Source organism: Xenopus tropicalis, chromosome 2, assembly GCF_000004195.4.
Source record: "Xenopus tropicalis strain Nigerian chromosome 2, UCB_Xtro_10.0, whole genome shotgun sequence".
NCBI classification, from domain to species: domain Eukaryota; kingdom Metazoa; phylum Chordata; class Amphibia; order Anura; family Pipidae; genus Xenopus; species Xenopus tropicalis.
In genome coordinates, this window is record NC_030678.2 from 169323839 (window position 1) to 169340448 (window position 16610).

At 46.4% G+C, this 16610-nt stretch overlaps 1 protein-coding gene across 5 annotated transcripts in view; it reads right to left on the reverse strand.

The window, feature by feature from the left end:
- The window catches only part of tenm4 (teneurin transmembrane protein 4), an 811512-nt gene that overhangs the window by 127685 nt on the left and 667217 nt on the right, over nucleotides 1-16610 (reverse strand). For all 5 annotated transcript variants that reach the window (XM_031895585.1, XM_031895582.1, NM_001102688.1 and 2 more), the window contains 1 exon segment: nucleotides 6318-6488. In XM_031895585.1, coding sequence (XP_031751445.1) covers nucleotides 6318-6488 — 171 coding nt within the window.

The following is a 16610-nucleotide window of genomic DNA, read 5'->3' on the forward strand; positions in this document are numbered from 1 at the left end:
TAACCTTAGTATTGCTTGGGATATATTAAATGAACCTATCAATTCCCCATATAAATTAAAGGGGAAGTAATCCCTAATATGAAGGCTGTATGAACGAGCGTCCCTCTTTTCCCATTACACCAAAGGTGAAGACACACCGAGCTACTAGTAGCAGCTACTTTTTCATGGCTACTAAACTCCAGAAAATCCCCTGCCATAGATTATACTGAGAATTGCCTCTGCTAAGACACACATAGTATATCAGTAAATGATCAGCATTGTCTATTTTAGTAGCCACGACAAGTAGATGCTACTAGTAGCTCCGTGTGTCTTCACCCTAAAGGTGGCCATACACAGGCAGATTTCAGCTGCTGATTCTGGTCCTTCAGACCGATTCGGCAGCTTATCTGTATGGGCACAGGGTCGGACTGGGGGGTGCAGGGCCCACCCAGGCTGCCGCGTACCCCATAGGGACCCCCGTTATGCACCCCTAACCCCCGGGAGGCGCCACCGCCACCCACCCGACATCCTCCCCTATGAACGCACGTAAGCGAAACGCGTCAGGGGAGGACACCGGGGAGTGGTAACAGGGATCGGGTCTGGGGCCCAGTCAGACTCTTTATGGGCACCCCGACAGCCTGACCCAATTGATAAGCTGCCATGTACATGTTAAGATTCGCTCGCTTGGCGAGATACCCAACCGAGCAGATCTTCACCCGATATTCCCACCTACAGGTGGGCGATATCGGGGAGCATGTAGGCTAATTCGATCGTTTGGCCCCAGGGCAATGGGGCGGCAATGGGGCAGTCAGGTCGGGGACCGCATCAACGAGCTGATGCGGTCCCCGATCCGACTAAATCTTTTAACCTGCCCAATTTCAGGCCAGATATCGGTCGGGCAGGCCCCTCGTTGTTGCCCCTACATGGGCCGATAAGCTGCTGAATCTGTCTAAGGAACCCATATCGGCAGCTACAATCGGCCCGTGTATGGGGATCTGTCTGTCTGTTTTATCATAGAAGAATTACATTTAACCTTTTGCCCCAACATTTAAGAAACAAATCACTATTGTTTAGATTTACTTTATCTGCAACAAAGGCACCTTAGGTAAACAGTCATTAATACCAGGAGGAAGCCCAAATAGAGCTACTTGTCTTCCATTTTCCATGAGGGGGACTGGGGGTGGGAAGTACATGGAAGGTAAATCGATAAATCCTAAAAGCAAACACATGGTTTCCATCCTATGTTTAGCCAGGACTAAGAACAGTCTGGGCACAAGATAAGAAAAGCATTTACTTGATTTGTGTGTTTATAGTTGATGGCATTTAGACACAGATATGATCAGGCAGGTTTTGACCAGGTGAAGCTATGGGGGCAGCTATGGCCCTCACTGAGCATTAGTTAAAGCTTCTTTATGGCCTTTGTGCATTATAGACATCACTCTCAACTAATATTGCAAATTGGCCATTGTGACATAAAGGAAATGCTTCAATTGGTTTTGTTAAACTATGGGAGCAGCTATGGGTGCAGCTATGGCCCTCATTGAGCATTAGTTAAAGGTTCTTTATGGCCTTTGTGCATTATAGACATCACTCACAACTAATATTGCAAATTTCCTATTGTGACGTCAAGGAAATGTGTCAATTGGTATTGTTAAACTATGGGAGCAACTATGGGCACAGCTAGGGCCCTCATTGAGCATTAGTTAAAGGTTCTTTATGGCCTTTGTGCATTATAGACATCACTCACAACTAATATTGCAAATTGGCCATTGTGACTTCAAGGAAATGCGTCAATTGGTTTTGTTAAACTTTTAACTATTGGCGCAGCTATGGGCACAGCTATGGCCCTCATTGAGCATTTGTTAAAGGGTCTTTATGCCCTTTGTGCATTATAGACATCCCTCACAACTAATATTGCAAATTGGCCATTCTGACGTCAAGGAAATGCGTCCATTGGTTTCGTTAAACTAAGGGAGCAACTATGGGAGCAGCTATGGGCGCAGCTATGGCCCTCATTGAGCATTAGTTAAAGGTTCTTTATGGCCTTTGTGCATTATAGACATCACCCACAACTAATATTGCAAATTGGCCATTGTGACGTCAAAGAAATGTGTCAATTGGTATTGTTAAACTATGGGAGCAGCTATGGGAGCAGTTATGGCCCCTAATTAAAGACTAAGCAGAACAGCCATTGTTGTCAAGGGTATGTAATACAAAATACGTCTTTTGGGACTAGAGCAGAGGAAGCCGAAACCTTGATCCATTCACAGACACAGAGTACGTAGGGCGAGGATCAGATTTTCCTACTTGCTTTACAAATTTGCCCATAATCATGTACACAGCGCATAATCAGAGTCTGTATTTTTCCAACTACACAAGCTGGTTCGCTAAATCAGAATTAACGTACATTTGCCCCGTGTCTCGAAATAACTATGATTTTCACAGCTGGGAAATATCTTCAAACGTATATTGATGAGATGGAAGAGAGTGATTGCTCATCAAAGCACGACATGCAATTAGACAAAAAAAAAGCTCATATCATGCTCGGAGATGTAGGGGGCTTATCATGCGAATGGGTTTATAGAGCAGGGGGGGGTACCCGGCGCTGTCTGCTTGTGCCGAGCAGGATACGGCAATTGCTGTTACCCAACTGGAAAAAAGAGTCTCATGTTCAACTGTCAGAATCAAATTATAAATATTCCTTTACAGCCGACTGAGATATCTCCTATGGTTCATGCAGGTGTCAGACTTCTATAAACACCTCTGAATTCCTCATCAATCGTTTACTCATCAAAACTAAATTGAATTTTTTGGAAAGTCGCTATCTGCAGGAAGTAGGCTGCCTTCCAGGTCAGGGCAGTAGAAGGCCACTGGGCTCTGGTCATCCTTATTAGAAATATTTCCTTCAACCTCACCCAATGCATTTTGGAACCTCACCCAATGAATTTTGGGGTAATCCAACCAAGCTGTTAGATATTGTCCAGTTTGACCAAATACCATCAATCTGTTCCTTCAGCTACTGAGTCAGGTGAGGGTGAAGTAAAGGTTCTTCTATGTCTATGAAGATTTTCATTCATCCAGGTCATGGTATATCTAGTATAAATAAATTTAAAGCAACTGGACTTGTTTGGTAATCATTGAAGACGTTTCACTACTCATCAGAGCAGCTTCTACAGTTCAACATGTTGAACTGAAGAAGCTGCTTGGATGAGTAGTGAAACGTCTTCAATGATTACCAAACAAGTCCAGTTGCTTTAAATTTATTTATACTAGATAAAGGTTCTTCTAGCATATTTCTAATAAGGATGACCAGAGCCCAATTGTCTTCTACTGTCCTGTCCTGGAAGGCAGCCTACTTCCTGCAGATACTGGCTTTCCAAAAAATGCTATTTAGTTTTGATGAGTAAATGATTCATGATGAATGACCAGAGACATTTATAAACACTTTTGAATTCATCATGAATGTTTCCTTGTCAAAATTAAATAGCATTCTTTGGAAAGCCAATATCTGCAGGAAGTAGGCTGCCTTCCAGGACAAGACAGTAGAAGACCATTGGGCTCTGGTCATCCCTATTAGAAATATGCTGCAATAACCTTTCCTTCAACCTCATCCAATGCATTTTGGAACCTCACCCAATGAATTTTGGGGTAATCCAACCAAGCTGTTAGATATTGTCCAGTTTGACCAAATACCATCAATCTGTTCCTTCAGCTATTGCGTCAGGTGAGGTTGAAGTAAAGGTCCTTCTAGCATATTTCTAATAAGGATGACCAGAGCCCCATGGTCTTTTACTGTCCTGTCCGGTCCTGGAAAGCAGCCTAATTCCTGCAGATACTGACTTTCCAAAAAATTCAATTCAGTTTTGATGAGTAAACGATGAATGACCAGAGACATTAATAAACACTTTTGAATTCATCATGAATGTTTCCTTATCAAAACTAAATAGCATTTTTTGGAAAGCCAGGAAGTAGGCTGCCTTCCAGGTCAGGACAGTAGAAGACTATTGGGCTCTGGTCATCCTTATTAGAAATATGCTGGGAGGACCTTTACTTCAACCTCACCCAATGAATGAAGGGGGCCATTTAATTTTGGGGTAATCCAACCAAGCTGTTGGATATTGTCCGGTTTGACCCAATACTAGAGAGACCACAGCGGCTACGTGAATGGGGGATTTCTTGGGTTGCTATTGCCAGGAGCTAGAGAGTTACCCCTGCTATGGAGAATGCTATTATTGGCCATATTAGACTCTCAGTTAACATAAAGCCAATCCTCTGGACCAGTGACCCCCAACCAGTGGCTCAGGGGCAACATGTTGCTCCCCAACCCCTTGGATGTTGCTCCCAGTGGCCTCAAAGTAGGTACTGCCAAACAGAGCCTCCTGTAGGCTGCCTGTCAACATAGGGGCTACCAAACAGCCAATCACAGCCCTTATTGGGCACCCCTGGAACTTTCTTCATTCTTGTGTTGCTTTCCAACTCTTTTTCCATTAAACTGTGGATATAAAAGATTGGGGACCCCTGCTCTGGCCTGTTAGGCCACCATATATTCTGGTTTCTTATTCTTAGGGATTATAGTAAAACAGGTTAAAACCAAAAACAAGTTATTTTTGCCCTTTGATTGGGTTGTGTGTAAATAGGCAGTAAATACTGGGAAGCTGCTGGTGTTTGTGAGACATAATGGTTGGAGCCACAATCAGGAAAAATACCAAAAAATGATGGAAAGCACGTCGGCTGCTGTCAAAAAATCAGGGCAGCTATTTAAACTGTTAATTGCAGAACATGCTAATGATTGTGTAAGATTAACCTGAAGAATGGGTAATTACACCAAAATGCTCTTCACTCACTGCTTTTCTTTTTTAAAATTTGGGCTGTGATTAGAGAATGATCTGACAGCCTCCGAGACTGCTGCTTACAGATGTGCAGAGATGTCAGATAAATGCTGTTAAAGGGTTCTGATAGAGCTTGTGTTAGAAGGCCATTCAGCCACTATATTCTTATGTTCCTGCTGAACTGTGCTCAGAACAATGGCATAGTGACACTGGTATAGTTACAGGCTATGAGCAAACTTAGGGGGCTGTTCCTGCTGAATTGTGCTTAGTACAGGGGAATCCCTATGCTGCCATAGTTTTATGGTATCTCTCTGTACAGGCTATGAGCAAACTTAGTGGGCTGTTCCTGCTGAATTGTGCTTAGTACAGGGCAATCCCTATGCTGCCATAGTTTTATGGTATCTCTCTGTACAGGCTATGAGCAAACTTAGGGGGCTGTTCCTGCTGAATTGTGCTTAGTGCAGGGGAATCTCTATGTGCCATAGTTTTATGGTATCTCTCTGTACAGGCTATGAGCAAACTTAGTGGGCTGTTCCTGCTGAATTGTGCTTAGTACAGGGCAATCCCTATGCTGCCATAGTTTTATGGTATCTCTCTGTACAGGCTATGAGCAAACTTAGGGGGCTGTTCCTGCTGAATTGTGCTTAGTGCAGGGGAATCTCTATGTGCCATAGTTTTATGGTATCTCTCTGTACAGGCAATGAGACATTGAAGTTCAATCTTGCCTAAATTGGCAGTGCCTGATGTTGGCAATTTTTCCTATCCACTCCCATAGCCCTACTGTTGTGTTATAATGCTCTTAAAATGTTGGGACGATAAGACTGGATAACTTTACAGGGCTGTTGCTGCAGAATTGTGTTTATGCCAGGGTAAGAGATATGCTTGTATAGTTCTTACTATACTAGTTGTTCCCAAACCCTCCAAGGAGGGGCCTGGCAATGGGAGTTCTGCCTGAAGACCAGTTTGGGTTAATTTAATTTAATTAACTTAATTTAATTAACCCCTATGGTATTTGCTGTCCTAGATATTTAGGAACTATCGATGAATGACCGATACGCTAATATTTCCTATATCTGTGAGCAAAGTGGGGCTGTGGCCATAGCATGAACCATTGGCCCAACCTTTTAAGGGCATAATAACACAACAGGAGGGCTATGGGAGTGAATAAGGAAAGTTGCCAATATGTTGCACTGGCAGTTTAATACTGAAACATGAAAGGTGAGTCAGAAACACCTACCTAGAAGCCAGGAGAAAAACATTGAAATATATATCAATTCGGCGCGTAATATTTCTTTTAGACAAATACAAATAAATGGATTTTAATGAATGATGAAGTAATAGAGAGAGATGTATGTAGCATATGTGGCACAGGCATGATGGACTATGGGTTACGACAAGAGGACAGACGGACACACAGATAGGGCACACGGACACGGCACACAGATAGGGCACACAGATAGGGCACACGGATAGAGCACACGGATAGGGCACACGTGGGACACATCGTACCTTCGCTGGTTCCTTTGCCTTTCCTCTCAGGTAATTCTAAGCCTGTTCCCCCTGAGGGGTACAAGGTGACGTCGGTTGGGACCGGCCAACTGCTGCCTCTGTCCTCCGTGATCTCATACATCTGCCCCTCCGCCGGCTGTAGGTGCCAGTTTAGGCCAAACAGGTGCATGGCTGTAGTGAGCAATAAGAAACATCATGGACTCCATACTTTATGTTCCTGGGGGGTTCTTACTTACCACTACATTGCCGCCCCAATATATCACTTTATAATTGCTAATTGCTAACAGAATAACCACGTAAAGGGGAACCCCACCCAAAATAAAATGCCATTCTAAGCAACTTTCCAGTACACATTAAATAAACATTGTTATTGGTTTTAAAGATAATGAACCCAAGTTGCCCATTTTTACATTTCTGGCTTGGAGACAAGTTTTGGAAGCCCAGAGACACAGTTTTATCCCAAGCAGAGCCTCCTGCAGGCCAGCAGTCACATGGGGCTACCAAATAGCCAATCACAGCCCTTATTTGGCACCCCAAGGAACATTTTTCATGCTTGTGTGGCTCCCCAACACTTTGTACATCTGAGTGTGGCTCATGAATAAAAAAAAAGATGGGGATCCCTGGCCTAATCAAAGTCTGTTTTGAGACCTTGATAGGTTATTGATTGGGCAGGGTAAATTTCATGCATATACAAGGTCCAATGGGCCACCAACTTGGTCACGAGTCAAAACCCATAATTCCCAGGTCTATATATATTCATCCCATTACTATACCCCATTTTAGATAGACCCCCAATTTTGAGTAGAATAAAACCCCCACTATTAGAAGAGGTGTTGGACTTTGCGGGTGTTGGGTCTACGATACACTAATGGGCCAAGAGTTTTGATATTTCATTGGTAGTCAGAACTTGCCAGAGGTCCTTCACAAAAGCAAACCTCAAGCCTCCGGTTCTGTTTGGAATTTTAAAAGAATCCCTCAATTCTCTACTCTATAAATCATAACCAGAAGCGGCGTGACACGTGCTGTATCCCCAGGCTTGTTCCTGCTCTCGGGTCGCATCAAAGCTTTTACTCTGATATAGTTGCACCGCGTCCCCCCCCCCCTCCTGCTGCCTCCCAGCTCATGTCCTACATATACAACAACTGTGTGTTTTCTATCATTAGCAAAAGAAAACCATTGGGCGGAGAAATACAATCATAAATTTATTTTAGTACTTCTAATGGAGGTCATCTAAGCAACTTTGCAAATGGTCTTCACTGGGGTTGGTTTTAGGGTAGGACTAAATGCAATTTTATATATTTTTTGGGGTGTAAAAACAGAGCTTCATCAGTACAGCCCTTGGCCTCAGTTTTAAATGTCCCCTTAATAATGAATGGAGATCATGGAATGGAGAAAAAGTATGTCTTCTTGGACTGCGTTGAGGGCCATCTGATCGATGGTAAAGCCCCATTAAGCCCAGGAACTTCCCAATAACCTGCCCTTTTACCATGTCTGTCTTATCAGATATATAATCACCTTGGTGATTGTAAAGGTCAGAGGCGGCCAACCTATGGCCATTAGCTGTTACTAAGCTCCCATATCCCTCAGCTATATCTGATATGGAGCCTCACACTATGGCTGGTTTTTAAACCCAGCATTGGCTGGATAGATGATCTGCTCTGAGAAATGTTTTCCAACCCCAGGTCACCAATATACTTATTGGAAAGTCAACTGGAGAACCTTCCAATTCGACAGGTTTGAGGCCAAACGATCGAATTATAACAGGAGCAATGGGCGCAGTTGGTTCGGCGACTGCATCAAAGAGCCGATGCGGTCCCCGATCCGACTAAATCTTTTAACCTGCCCGATCGATATCTGGCCAATTTCAGGCCAGATATCGGTCAGGCAGGCCCGTCGTTGCTGCCCCTACATGGGCCGATAAGCTGCAGAATCGGTCTATGGGCCCCATATCGGCAGCTACAATCGGCCCGTGTATGGGCACCTTTACTACTGAGACCCAATAGGTCTGTAGTTATAGGGATACAGGTATGGGACTTGTTATCCAGAATGCTCATGACCTGGGGCTTTTCCAGATAACAGATCTCATACCTGTATTTATAGAACATACAGTTTACATGGTAGGGAGTTATCAGTGCCAACACTAAATGGGCCGTTTCTGAAGTGTTGGTACCTCCTTCGGCCCTTTAGGTGGCACCGTTTAATTGTTCTGGGCCTGCTCATATGATAGCAATGTAACCCATTGGCAGGGAATGTAAGCAGTGCCATTATTGGGTGTAATGCCAGGGCACAGCGATGTGACGGAGGATGTACCATGGCAGCTTGATACATTACTGAGTCGTAACATTTTCATATTCTCCAGGCTGAGCACCATCTGGATTTACTCTGTTGATGCGAGAGCTTAGGATTTAAGCGCTTTCCCTAAGCCCTTCTTTATACGGACTTTCTATGATTTAATTATATTTTTTTGTGAATTATTAACATGACATTTTCTGCAGTTCTTTCTCAAGGAGCCAAGATACATCACATTATGTAATACAGGGGGAACAAAAGCCTCGGGTCGTAGGGGCAAAGTATCTCGGACCACCCTAGCCCCCACAACTGGTTGTGATTTCATTTGGATGTTAACTCTTTATATTTAACTCTATAAGCATGGAGAGACTCTACCCTATCAACGTGTAAGGCTGAAGACACATGGAGCTACTTAGTAGCAGCTACTTTTTCACGGCTACTAAACCCCAGAAAATCCCCTGCCATAGACAATACTGAGAATTGCCTCTGCTAAAACACACAGAGACAGTTATCAGTAAATGATCAGCATTGTCTATTTTAGTAGCCACTACAAGTAGCTGCTACTAGTAGCTCCGTGTGTCTTCACCCTAAGCTGGCCATACACGTGGTGATCTGACGATGTTTCGTGCGACCATCGGTCGCACGAAACATCGTCAGATCCGCCACACACCATTCAGGGCTGAATCGGCAGGTAAGGAGGTAGAAACAATAGGATTTCTACCTCCTTCTGCCGATTCAGCGCTGAAGGGAGAATTTTGGTCAGGCGCCTTCTATGGCGCCCAATCAAAATTTTAAAACTAGTCCGATCGGCGAGTTGGCCGATATCAGCAGCTTCCTGCGATATCGGTCAACTTGCCGACATACCATACACGCACCGAATATCGTACGAAACGAGGTTTCGTACGATATTATCGTGCGTGTATGGCCACCTTAAGGGTGAAGACACACAGAGCTACTAGTAGCAGCTACTTTTTCATGGCTACTGAGCTCCAGAAAATCCCCTGCCATAGACAATACTGAGAATTGCCTCTGCTAAAACACACGTAGAGACAGTTATCAGTAAATGATCAGCATTGTCTGTTTTAGTAGCCACGACAAGTAGCTGCTACTAGTAGCTCTGTGTGTCTTCGCCCTAAGGCTGTTTTTAAGCATCATATTGCCCTGTTTACTTATAGTATCAATGCAGCGAGCGAAGACTTTGCTCTGGCATCTGAAAGGGTTAACACTTCAGCCTCCAATCTATACCAGCGTAATCCAAAAGATATGAAGCCAACCAATAATTTACTAATTCCTTATCTCGGGCTGGTAGAATGCAGGCTGTAATGCAATCTCATTAGCGTTAAGCCAAGACAAAAGGGAATAGCTTTGTATTAACCAGAGTGATAAATCAGCCCAGGAATGAGCTAAAGATTCACCGCAACAAACCCGTGGGTAGATGAGAGGTGGAACCATCAAGGTTAAAGACAAATAACGATAAACTGTAGCTCTAGAGCAGTGATTCCCAACCAGTGGCTCAGGGGTAACATGTTGCTCCCCAACCCCTTGGGTGTTGCTCTCAGTGCCCCCAAACCAGGGAGTTATTTTTGAATTCCTGACTTGGGGGCAAGTTTTGGTTGAATAAAAACAAGATTTCCTACCAAATAAAGCCCCTGTAAGCTGATAGGGTGCATAGAGGCCCCTAATAGCCAATCACAGCCCTTATTTGGCTCCTCCATGAACTTTTATGGTGCTTGTGTTGCTCCCCAAGTCTTTTTACATTTGACTGTGGCTCCCGAGTAAGAAAGGTTGGGGATTCCTGCTCAAGATCTTAATGTTACCATCTGCCCCTGCTGAGGCAGGGTTCCATGGACAGAAATGGCATTTCACAGGAGAGTGCCCATCTTTTATATAAAACATACTGTCCTTGGGTAGAGGGCCACCAAGTTGTGTCTTCTTCTCAGAATGGGCAGTATAGTGAACTTGCCAGAAGCATTCGGTGAATATGCCCCTGCTGGGGTGGTGCAATAGTGCCTGGGAAGGAGACATGCAGCAGCCTGGGGCAAACGATTATAGCCATTTGGTTTAGTGGGTACCAACTAAATGAAACCCCCAACAATGGTTTTATATTTCATTCTGCTTTATCAGATGGAAAGACAGCAAGATGCTGGAGATAAGTAGATGGAGAGACCAGAAGGGGCAAGATCTTCTGGGAGGTATTTTACCATAGGGTACATTTGTATTGAGCAAGTAATAGAACTGCTCTGCCACTGTCTGTATATACATAGTCCATATGCCTATAGCAGGGATCCCCAACCTTTTTTACCCAAGAGCCACATTCAGAGTTGGAGAGGAACACAAGCATGGAAAATGTTCCTGGGGTTACAAATAGGGTCTCTGATTGGCTATTAGGCAGCCCCTCTGTGGACTGACAGCCTAAATGAGACCCTGTTTGGCAGTACTCCTGGTTTTTATGCAACCAAAACTTGCCCAAAAGAGTTCAAAAATAAGCCCCTGCTTTGAGGCCACTGAGAGAACATCCAAGGGGTTGGGGAGCAACATGGTGCTCACAAGCCACTGGTTGGTGATCACTGGCCTACAGCTTTCTGGCCATAACCCAATGGAATAGAAGGTTAGCTGCAGCTAAATTTCCCCTTACGGAGAGGACTGAAGAGTCACCACCACCAATCAAACAGACCGAGATGGATTGACAAGGTCTTCCACCAATGACAAATAGGTTAATTTCCCATACATTGGGGGGGGGGGGGTCTCTCTTGCCCTCTCTCTTACAAATACAATGGAAACGTATTGAATGAACTGTAAATCCATGATACTGTGAGGGTTGCACAAGTTGTATCTGCTTGAGTTTGTTCCAGGGAGATTTATGGGTTCCCCTATATAGTCCAACATAGGACCAATAACAAGATATATGAAGATATGTTTGTTATTGTCACTAAAGGACCACGATTATGTAGGACACTATATAAGCAGTAACCTCCAAAATCTCAGCCTAACTGGCCTTCAGGTTGGGCCCCCATTAGGCTGATTTGCACCCCACCTGGTTGTGCCAGTTAGGAACAACTGGAGGGCCACTGGTTGTATCTCCATGATGTATATTCTCAATAGATCTAACAACTGTTACACAAAGTAATATGTCCTTTGTACTTGTATCTGTGTTTTCCTCAACAGCTGCTGAGAAACCAGGACCCTCCTAGCCCTGCCCTACTGAAAGCTCTGTTGTTTAACAATTAAAGGGGAAGGCAACCCCTATTGCTCCTATTATAGGGAACACAAGCTTTTATAGAAAAACAGACAAAAGCCAATGGATGCTAAAGATTCACAAAGACAGTTATTCGCAAGGTCAAGAAAATGGCCACCTCCTGGGACATCTTGATAAAGTAAAGGAGTTTAGCAAACACAGGCAGATGATCTTGATAGATAGCCGGGGAGAGAAAATGGACAGGACGTGCTCAGCGGAGCATGGGGGCCCCCAGAATTCACCCTGGTCAGCAGAAATCTGTGAAGCACGTTGGCAGCCTCGCATTAGATGCTCGACTTTCCCAGGCCGGAGAGGTGAGTGTGTAATAAATAACCAAACAAATCAATTACAGAGTGTGAAATTAAGGGACTGATTGGGAAAGTGGAGGGCAGGCCAACAGCTGCCGGGATTCTGTCACTTCTCAAGCACAAGGACATGATGGTGCCCTCCCAAGTCTTCATTTATACACAGCAGGCATGGAGTCCGGTGTGTTCCTTGCCTTCCCTTGTCGTGTAACACAAAGAGACACCCCTGTGTGAGCCAGCAGAATGGTACCCCCTGTGTGAGCCAGCAGAATGGTACCCCCATGTGTGAGCCAGCAGAATGGTACCCCCATGTGTGAGCCAGCAGAATGGTACCCCCATGTGTGAGCCAGCAGAATGGTACCCCCCCATGTGTGAGCCAGCAGAATGGTACCCCCATGTGTGAAGCCAGCAGGAATGGTACCCCCCTGTGTGGAGCAAGCAGAATGGTTACCCCCCTGAATATGCAGTCGCAGAATGGTACCCCCATGGTGAGCCAGCAGAATGGTACCCCCCATGTCGTGAGCCAGCCAGAAGTGGTACCCCCATGTGGAGCCAAGCAGAATAGGTACCCCCATGTGTGAGCCAGCAGAATGGTACCCCCATGTGTGAAGCCAAGCAGAATTGGTACACCCCCCTGTGTGTGAGGCCAAGCGGAATGGTACCCCCATGTGTGAAGCCAGCAGAATGGTACCCCCATGTGTGAGCCAGCAGAATGGTACCACCCATGTGTGAGCCAGCAGAATGGTACCCCCATGTGTGAGCCAGCAGAATGGTACCCCCATGTTGTGAGCCAGCAGAATGGTACCCCCATGTGTGAGCCAGCAGAATGTACCCCCCTGTGTGTGAGCCAGCAGAATGTACCCCCCCTGTGTGTGAGCCAGCAGAATGGTACCCCCATGTGTGAGCCAGCAGAATGGTACCCCCCTGTGTGAGCCAGCAGAATGGTACCCCCCATTGTGTGAGTCAGCAGAATGTACCCCCATTGGTGAGCCAGCAGAAGTGGTACCCCCCATGTGTGAGCAGCAGAATGGTACCCCCCATGTGTGAGCCAGCAGAATGGTACCCCCATGTGTGAGCCAGCAGGAATGGTACCCCCATGTGTGAGCCAGCAGAATGGTACCCCCCTGTGTGAGCCAGCAGAATGGTACCCCCCTGTGTGAGTCAGCAGAATGGTACCCCCATGTGTGAGCCAGCAGAATGGTACCCCCCCATGTGTGAGCCAGCAGAATGGTACCCCCATGTGTGAGCCAGCAGAATGGTACCCCCATGTGTGAGCCAGCAGAATGGTACCCCCATGTGTGAGCCAGCAGAATGGTACCCCCCTGTGTTGAGCCAGCAGAATGGTACCCCCATGTGTGAGCCAGCAGAATGGTACCCCCATGTGTGAGCCAGCAGAATGGTACCCCCATGTGTGAGCCAGCAGAATGGTACCCCCATGTGTGAGCCAGCAGAATGGTACCCCCATGTGTGAGCCAGCAAATGGTACCCCCCATGGTGAGCCAGCAGAATGGTACCCCCCCTTGTGTTGTGAGCCAGCAGAATGGTACCCCCTGTGTGTGAGCCAGCAGAATGGTACCCCCATGTGTGAGCCAGCAGAATGGTACCCCCCTGTGTGTGAGCCAGCAGAATGGTACCCCATGTGTGAGTCAGCAGAATGGTACCCCCATGTGTGAGCCAGCAGAGTGGTACCCCCCATGTGTGAGCCAGCAGAATGGTACCCCCCCATGTGTGAGCCAGCAGGAATGGTACCCCCCCATGTGTGAGCCAGCAGAATGGTACCCCCCCATGTGTGAGGCCAGCAGAATGGTACCCCCATGTGTGTGAGCCAGCAGAATGCGTACCCCCCGTGATGTGAGCCAGCAGAATGGTACCCCCCCTGTGTGAGCCAGCAGAATGGTACCCCCCATGATGTGAGCCAGCAGAATGGTACCCCCCCATGTGTGAGCCAGCAGAATGGTACCCCCCATGTGTGAGCCAGCAGAATGGTACCCCCATGTGTGAGCCAGCAGAATGGTACCCCCATGTGTGAGCCAGCAGAATGGTACCCCCCCATGTGTGAGCCAGCAGAATGGTACCCCCCCATGGTGTGAGCCAGCAGAATGGTACCCCCATGTGTGAGCCAGCAGAATGGTACCCCCCATGTGTGAGCCCAGCAGAATGGTACCCCCCATGTGTGAGCCAGCAGAATGGTACCCCCCCATGTGTGAGCCAGCAGAAATGGTACCCCCCCATGTGTGAGCCAGCAGAATGGTACCCCCCATGTGTGAGCCAGCAGAATGGTACCCCCATGTGTGAGCCAGCAGAATGGGTACCCCCCCATGTGTGAGCCAGCAGGAATGGTACCCCCATGTGTGAGCCAGCAGAATGGTACCCCCCATGTGTGAGCCAGCAGAATGGTACCCCCCATGTGTGAGCCAGCAGAATGGTACCCCCCATGTGTGAGCCAGCAGAATGGTACCCCCCATGTGTGAGCCAGCAGAATGGTACCCCCCCCATGTGTGAGCCAGCAGAATGTACCCCCATGTGTGAGCCAGCAGAATGGTACCCCCCATGTGTGAGCCAGCAGAATGGTACCCCCATGTGTGAGCCAGCAGAATGGTACCCCCCCATGTGTGAGCCAGCAGAATGGTACCCCCCTGTGTGTGAGCCAGCAGAATGGTACCCCCATGTGTGAGCCAGCAGAACCCACCCCAATGTGTTATCAGGCAAAAATATACCCCCATATGTAGTCAAGAAGTTACCCTCAAAAAAAAAAAAGATACCTCCATATTTTTCCACAAAAATAAATGCAGTCCAAAAGGGCCACAGAAAAAACCTCCCTCACATTCTATCCTAGATGGAAGCATGACGCACGGACACATCACATCTCAGCACCCCCATCAGTTCCAAACCCTCAGGTAAGCCTGCCACATATAAGAGCTGCCCCTGAGGTACGGAAGCCTGGTTGGTACAAAGGATTTAAATCAGCAGTTGCTCTGAGTGTTTCTCTGTGGCCCCAACCACTGCCCACCTTCCAACAAAGCCGCCATGATACTCTGGTGCCTCCAAATAATCACATGACTCCATGTGGCCCTTAAGGCTTTAATAAGAGCCATATAATTGGCTGTTGTTTCATTGGACACAATTGGGCGTTGGAATAGGACGGGGGCAGAGAGAAGCTGCTGAGCTAATGCCACATAATGAGTTCTGTGCGCGGAGCTTGTATTTATTGCATGAAACCTACAAGCCTGGCACTTTGTTATACAGGGGGCAAAGTGCAATTCTGTGCCCAAGAGACGCCATTAATTAGAGCGCAAAGCCAATCAGAAATCCATGTAAAACAGCCCCTTCCTGCCTCTGACACTGCCTGTATTCTATTTATTAGCAACTAGGAAAAGTCAATTACTGCGTGGCCCTGAAGATCCTTATAACGAAGATTTAATTTGTATATATATATATATACATGGGTCGGCCCCACTTGGGCATTGCTTATAATTAGGAGAATGAGGGCAGACGATGTCGGAAAACTGAAACCAATCCGGGGGCTGGGACGCCGTGGGACGACTCCGCGACTTCTGATGAGATATAATTGTGGCATGTTGGGCCCATTCCTGGTGATTTGTGCTCTCGAAAGGAAGATTAGCAACGGCGCCGGCGACGCGCAGGGACTCAATGGAGCTTTTCAGAGTTAATTTTTATATGTGTCCAGCAAGAAACCTAATGGGGCAGAACTGCTAAGGAGCAGATGAAGTCCTTGATGACTTATTTAACCAGCGGCGGTGAGGCGAGCCAACATATGGCATGGTCCCTAGGGCTGGTTTTATTATAGGGAAGAGATGGCATTGTCCCTGGGCCCAAACTATTTATATTGGGGGCTGTTCCTGCTGAATTGTGCTTAGTACAGGGGAATCCCTATGTGCCATACTTTTATGGTATCTCTCTGTACAGGCTATGGGCAAACTTAGGGGGCTGTTCCTGCTGAATTGTGCTTAGTACAGGGGAATCCCTATGTGCCATAGTTTTATGGTATCTCTCTGTACAGGCTATGAGCAAACTTAGGGGGCTGTTCCTGCTGAATTGTGCTTAGTACAGGGGAATCCCTATGTGCCATAGTTTTATGGTATCTCTCTGTACAGGCTATGAGCAAACTTAGGGGGCTGTTCCTGCTGAATTGTGCTTAGTACAGGGGAATCCCTATGTGCCATAGTTTTATGGTATCTCTCTGTACAGGCTATGAGCAAACTTAGGGGGCTGTTCCTCTTATCATAATTGGTCACCAGTTGTTCTGAAATTCTGCACTGGCAGCTTTCTCTCCTTTTTGGATATTACGTAAAACACAGAATATACATTATACTAAAATGGTAAAAATAAAAAATAATGGCCTTGCATTTTCCTCTTTGCACAGAGAGGCTGTTCTGAAGGGCTTGAGGTTTCTGCCTTAACAGCACTGCAGCCTGTAGAGACCTTACTTGCAAATCTAATAAT